This window comes from Acartia tonsa, chromosome 8, assembly GCF_053477335.1.
Source record: "Acartia tonsa isolate MP-2025a chromosome 8, ASM5347733v1, whole genome shotgun sequence".
In the NCBI taxonomy this organism is placed as follows: domain Eukaryota; kingdom Metazoa; phylum Arthropoda; class Copepoda; order Calanoida; family Acartiidae; genus Acartia; species Acartia tonsa.
Window position 1 is genome coordinate 15,295,598 of NC_137267.1, and position 6,690 is coordinate 15,302,287.

The following is a 6,690-nucleotide window of genomic DNA, read 5'->3' on the forward strand; positions in this document are numbered from 1 at the left end:
TCAGAAATTGACCAAATTGAGCAAAATAGCAAAATAGTGCTTAAGAAAAAAAAGGATAAACTGACTCTAATCGCCTAAGGATTCAACATGACAGCCCTTTAACCTTTAACTAAAATTTTTTTTTCATTGTTACCTAACCTTCTTAATCTAAATCTTATGCTTATTTTTTCCCTTTAGTTTAACATTTCTTCAAATAAAAGCTAATTTTAGGCTTCTTGAAATAGAGAATTTTTTTTACAACAACATACATTTAAAAATAAGAAATATCACAATTCAGGTACATATACATATATATTAATTACATTCTTAGCAACTAAAAAACATTTTAATCCACAAAATTAAAGTTTGTAATGATTTGTTAATATTCATATTATCTTCTATCTATTTGTTGACAAAGTCATATAGGTAATGTTTGCTAAAACTTTGGGGACTTTTTTTAATCTTGATTTGATTTTACAAACCTTCAGTGTCCAAATATCTATTTATCGTGCATTGTCTTATCCCTTAAGTAATAACCCTGATGTAAACAAACAAAACAATGTGCTAAACTAACAAACAAACGTTCTTCTTTAACAATCAAACTAAAAATGTATTTAATAACATATACAAACATAAAAATTAATCTAATTACAAGTGTTTAATTTGTCATTGCTCACTAAATTCTTGTTTCATATAATAATTCCTTTATGTCACATATGTTAATTAACAAAAAATAATACTAAAGATTATTATCTTTGTTAAAGATAAGAAATGAGGTTAGATAGTACTATGAGAGTTAAAATAAAATTTCGTGGATTTTTAAAATTTAGACTCCCTGATTTTTTAACGGTGTCATTTTTATTTTTTATAAAAAATTTCTGTTCCCTCAGTTCATTGTTTTTTTCGAGGATTTTTAGGGATATGACAATGATTGATAATTAAGTACAACCTCACTTAAACTAAACAAAATTGCCCCTTCTATTATTAAAATTATTGGTTGAAAAGTTTAAATATTTATGCTAGTTTGACCCAACCAATCAAGATTTAATAAAAGTACACTTTTTTTGTAAACCAACGAATTGAGAACGTTTTAAAGGAAACTTTGGACGCTATAATTTACAGCTAAATGATGTTTTTAAAATATCTCCGTATAAAAATTAAATGTTTAGTTTCATTATTATTCGTTCCATATTTAAGCTGTAGACTGTATGGTTTGGTATTATTTCTTTCTCTTCTTTCAATACCTTAATTAAAAAAGCGTTAATTTAATAATTGTTTTCAAAAAAAACTTTAACATGTAATGTTAGAGAGAAAGAGGAAAGGATCTACTGCAGTTCACGGTAAAATATTGCTGGTAACGAATATTGCCAAAAATCTATGAATTTTAAAGGCCGCTAGCTGCCAAACGGCTGAACGTACAGATAATACCCGCACACGATTTTAAGCGTCATAAAAAGGCCTACAAATAATCTGTAATAGCCAAGATCCAATGATGCTCAGGGAAAGCTTTACTGAAGAAAAACCGCGTAAAATAGGTCTTTTTCGCGCACTTCTCTGCACTGCGAGATAATTATGCATTATTGATTTATGGCTATTCCAGATTATTTGTAGGCCTTCTTATGCCGCTTCAAACAGTGTGCGGGCATGATCTGTACGTTCAACCGTTTGGCAGCTAGCAGCCTTTAAAATTCATAGATTTTTGGCAATATTCGTTGCCAACAATATTTTACCGTGAACTGCAGTAAATCCAGAGGAAGAGACAGATTATTTTTTATTACAGACAGACAGATGAGATACCTATCCGAGTTATTGCGCTAATAAAAGAGAATTACTTTTATTATAAAGAATGGTTCTTTACCTATCCACAAAAAAAATATTAGGTACCTTTTTATAAAAAAAAAATAATGAAAATATCCATGATACAAAAAATCACGACTGGACTATCTTAGACAGTGAATTATAGAACAAATGTTCAGTGTTTCCTATCGTTCCAGTATAGAGTAGCTTTGCTAATAAAAACTTAAGATAAAGGTACTAACTTTAAGAAGATCGAAAAGGTTAATGGGTTGTCTGTTTTGTGGCATCTGTGATAGGCCAAGGGCCGCCTCATACATCGCCTCTGCCTCGCCGATATCCGCCTCAACTCGCGGGGCCGGTGCTAGACCCGCCTCATTTAACAGTGTAGCCTCTGTTTCATAACAAAACATATTTAATAAGTTTTAACAGTATATTAAATTATTAATATTTTGTACATGTAAATAAAGCATTAAACCCCTTTTTTCTGTAAGTCCTAGCGTGCATTGAACTGAGCTGGACCTAATTTTGGGACAAGGCATTCCCACCTACTCTTCTATTTTCCACAGTTCACTTGAATGATGTAGAAGCAGTAAAAATAATATTTCACCTCTTTAGATATAACGTGACTTGGAAGACGTACTACACAGTTTCTTTGCCAATCCTTTTAATTATTTTTGTCGTCCGTTAAGATCTTGCTAACCGCGGATACGAATGAGTTCTCAATTCAAGGGAAGCTTTATAAAGATCCTTGGGATGGTATTAGCCATTTTCTATGTCTTGTTTTCCTGTGACAGCATTCTGTTTGGATACTTGTTTTCTTCGGTGCTGAGTGCTTTTCAGCCAGGGGTTGGGGATGGGGGCGCCTAGGCTGTGTATAGCACCTTCACGCAGGAATATTGGGATAATTAAGGAAGGAAATAGTTTATAACTCAATAAATCTTAGTTGCTACAGGCAATACATATCTATAAATGCAATATTAAAGTACGAAGGTATTATACCCAGCTTATACCAACAATGAAATTAATTCGGGGGGAAATCACGAAACCTATACGTGTTTTTCAGCTGTCGTTGGGGCGCAACACATCGTAAAATTGACGACCTCTCCATTTGCCCCCCAAATATTATTTCATATTTATTTCGCTTGTTGGTTATACCTTATACCTGTATTATACCTATTCTGAATAAAAATAACTTTATTGAGTAGAATTAAGGAAACTCCCTATATTTTTTAATATTTTATTCTCACGAATCTTTAGAAAAGACAATAAACGACAAATTGATGTACATCCCCAATAAATAGGATCGAAACTTCTGTTGATTAAATTATAAGTTGAAAAGTTTCGACCTTCCTAGTTTGAACCAAGTAAAAAAGATATTTTTAAGACAGTGAATAAAAGAACGTGATTATAAATCTTTGGGTACACTAGTCTAATTGAAAGTACTGTGTCCCCTTCCTCCCTGAAGTAAAAAAAACATTTGGGTACCAGTTTAATTAACAGTTCAATTGTCCAACCCCTCCCTGGTGATTACGAAATAATTTCAAGTCTCGCCTAACAGTATGCGTACCTCTTTTCTACCATTAACACAAGCCGCGCAAATTGAATTTTAAAAATCTACGCATTATTTTGCACACCCTTTAGTTAAATTACTTATCCCATACCTTCACGTGTCCGCCAAGGATTCCGGGACATCAGAATACAGGTTATCATGTTCTTTAGGAAATGTTGCACTGAAAGAATAAATGTTACATCATACAATTTTTAGAACTTAAAAACCCTAGAACATCATTAAACAAGAAAAGTACATATGATATAGAATATAAAAATCTTATTTACTAAGTATATTCGCGATAACTTTTATTTAATGAAATCTTCCAATTTTTAACCTGTACAAAACGGCCTGCTTAATTGCTTCAAGATCCATGTCAGATCTATATAGGAAATAAATGTCTATAAACGAGCTCAAGTTTTCCAAGGACTATTCGTTGAAAACTCATAGTGCTCCAATAATCCATAATAAACTCTCATTGCCCAGAACGATAAGACCCATTATTTTACTTTATTAAAAACAAATTCATTTTTTTCATTTCATGTTGCTATTTACATTATAATGAAGTATTTAATTTCTAATCATAAAAAAGAAAATTTAAATTTATGATATAATAAATTTAAGAAAACTCTGTTTTAAAAGAATTCGATTGTGGCGACACTTTGTGTGTTCAAATATTGAACTAAAATTGTAATCATATAATAAACCCTTTGGTGATGGTAATGTAAAGAAAAAAATATAATTTAAAAGATCTTTTTAAGATCATTTAAATTATTAAATATTTACTTCCGTTTAAATAATAATGCCGGGTGAGGAAAATAGATTTATTGAGAAATATATATGCATATTGAAAACTAGCCAATAGGGAGATAGTTATATCGAGCCAACTCTAGTTGCTTTATATAAAGGATTTTATTAAAAAGATTGTAACCTGCAACCATTGTTAGTTTAACAGCCTCGTCTTCACAGCCTCCATCTAATCCTTCAATTGAATAATATAAACGGATTTTTAAAATATGGCTGAGTCTCAAGCTGGGTTGTCTAGTGGGTGATAATAATATTCTTTGAAATTTTTTAAAAATCTATATACAGTTTTAAAAAAAAATAATAAAAATCCTCACAAATCATGCAACCTCCAAAGCCAAAGTAATTTTGCATTGTGACATAAGGATATGCACTTATTATTGAAAAGCTGCGCTTCCAAAAACTAAATACCTGATTCCCAAGCTTGGACTATTAAACGGCCATGCACCAGAGCAAGATCAGGCAATGTACCTAAAAAGTCATTTTAACAGGAAATGTAAGGGATGAGATAATGGATGATAAATTGATTTACATATCTAATGATGATACACAGACATAGGACATTTCTAGTTGGAACCAATCAAACAAGTTTCAATTATAGTACCCAAAGATTTTGACCTAACGAATGTGAGAACGTGTTTATATAACATTGAGTACCTACCAGTATTATATTATTATAATATACTTCCTCTCTGTATTTGATAGATATTTTTCATTGAGAAAAGTTTTATGGTAGAAAAATGCATTAAGTTTTCACCTTCATCTGCACAGAAGCGCAACTTTCTTTCCTCCGAATGAATGACAGTATCAGAAATTTTAGGCGCCATATCCAGGGGTGTGAAGGTTTGAAACCTCTGGTCCAGCGAGGATTTGTTGGACTTGTTTTTCTTTTTCACTTTGGTCTTCTTGGGTTCTCGTTGAGGCGATTCTGAGGTTAGCTGGTTCATGTCTAATGTGAGTCTAAATAAATAATAAGAATTCAAGTTAAACGATGTCTATCTACTACCTATCTTTATTTGTGAATTCAATAACCATAGAACCTAGTCAGTATCAACGGAAAACAAAAAATAAAAATGACAGACAATTATCTACTGTAGTGGAAAATATTGCCGACGACAAGAAACATAACATTTTCTATCTAAATCTCCATGTTATATTCTATCAATGACACGCATTTCAACCCACATTATTAATCAAAATCAGGGAAAAGGGAAGGTGATTCTGAAAAACAAATCTAAGTGAAAATTTCCCCACAACCCTCTTCCCTTATATCTCCTCTTCTTACCCAAATAAAAAAAAGTTTAAAGCCAACAAAATATTTAATTTTCGATAATTTCAAATGGAATTGAAAGGCCGAATGGCAGCCCTTCATCATAATATTATGGCATAATTGATCTACCTGTATTCTGGCTTGCTAGGCGTGGCAGTGAGGGTAACCAAGCTTTGGCATTTTGTGAGAATAGCTAGGAAGAACTGATTGTGTAGCTGGATATATTCCGTAGGCATCATTCTTCTAGCCTAAGTGATAAATTATAAATGTGAAAGATTGTTATAGATTTATCAAAGATTATATCATCCACAATTACGTATTAAAATCTATGTAACAGCAAAAAATGTATGAAAAATGTGAATTTACAGTTGGATATTCATAAACAAGAATAATCATTACAATAATAAACAGTTATCTTTACATCTATGTATAAGTAAAACCAGTCATGAATTTCGAGTTACTTAAAGTAACAGACGTGACGGAATGATACTTTTCGAATTAATTTGTACCATCTAAACTAGAAATAATTTAAACTTTAGGTTAAAAACAAAAGAGGGGTATTATTGTTATACCTTACTAGAATATGACCCTATTTAAAGAAAATGGGACCAAGATGTTTGTTTGATCTTACAAAATAAAACATTGTAATGAGGTAAAATACAAAGAATTAAATTGGCTTTGATCTTTGTAAAATTAAACCAAGAAATCGAAAGCAAACCTGAAAATCAAACTCCTCTTTCGTACACTTTTTGGTGAACCAATTTCTAAGATGTTGAAAATAAAGGGTAGCATTGTCTCCAAGAACCTCGGTGAGTCGTTTGCGCACTTGGTTCAGCTCAATAGAATCTCCAGACATTTTAATGATTTAGTTGTTTCTGAAAGCTATATATGATTCTTTAATATAATGTAACATGATTTCTAGCTATCAGTATGTATGCACAATAAAATCTCTTAACAGCATTCCATAATTTTAAGGAAAGTTTAGTATTGGTCCAGGTCGGATTGCACGTTATTTACATATGTCCCATACCAAACAACAAATAAAATATTTAACATTTTATCAACAACAAAAGTGTGATACGATACTCTCCACAATGCTCTTTGGGCAAAATTAGAGCATATATATATGGTTAAGAATCATCCTAGAGTGTTAGTGTACGTCTGTTTTTGTGACCTGAAGATCCCGTAACAGCTTGACCATAATTTTTAAAGGTCCAATGAATGTTTTGGGCTAGTAAGTAGGACTATGAGATATTCCTCCAAACTCATCTAACTTGAAACCACACATTTA

At 31.6% G+C, this 6,690-nt stretch overlaps 1 protein-coding gene across 2 annotated transcripts; it reads right to left on the minus strand.

Annotated features, from left to right (window-relative positions):
- Positions 1-54: 54 nt before the first annotated feature.
- LOC145326096 (transcriptional adapter 1-like) lies at positions 55-6,303 on the minus strand. Of its 2 annotated transcripts, XR_013881747.1 has the most exons (10): positions 6,118-6,292; positions 5,529-5,647; positions 4,887-5,089; positions 4,541-4,600; positions 4,257-4,307; positions 3,438-3,506; positions 2,562-2,657; positions 2,019-2,167; positions 1,039-1,223; positions 55-421 (listed from the first exon to the last, which is right to left on the minus strand). XR_013881747.1 is itself a non-coding variant. In XM_080169205.1 (9 exons), exons 1-9 carry the CDS (start codon positions 6,253-6,255, stop codon positions 1,137-1,139), a joined length of 972 nt encoding a protein of 323 aa, XP_080025331.1. In that variant the 5' UTR covers positions 6,256-6,303; the 3' UTR covers positions 1,007-1,136. The 2 variants fall into 2 exon arrangements, 1 of the variants encoding a protein (XP_080025331.1); XM_080169205.1 differs by lacking the exon at positions 55-421 and having other exon boundaries at positions 1,007-1,223; positions 6,118-6,303.
- Positions 6,304-6,690: the final 387 nt, after the last annotated feature.

Excerpts from the sequence above, each read along its gene's own strand:
- LOC145326096 (XM_080169205.1), bottom strand. The coding sequence starts at position 6,255 with ATGTCTGGAGATTCTATTGAGCTGAACCAAGTGCGCAAACGACTCACC. Across the intron at positions 3,507-4,256 it reads TAAACTAACAATGGTTGCAG|TGCAACATTTCCTAAAGAAC; the intron begins GTTACAATCTTT and ends TTATTCTTTCAG. Across the intron at positions 2,658-3,437 it reads TCCTTGGCGGACACGTGAAG|GTGCTATACACAGCCTAGGC; the intron begins GTATGGGATAAG and ends TCCTGCGTGAAG.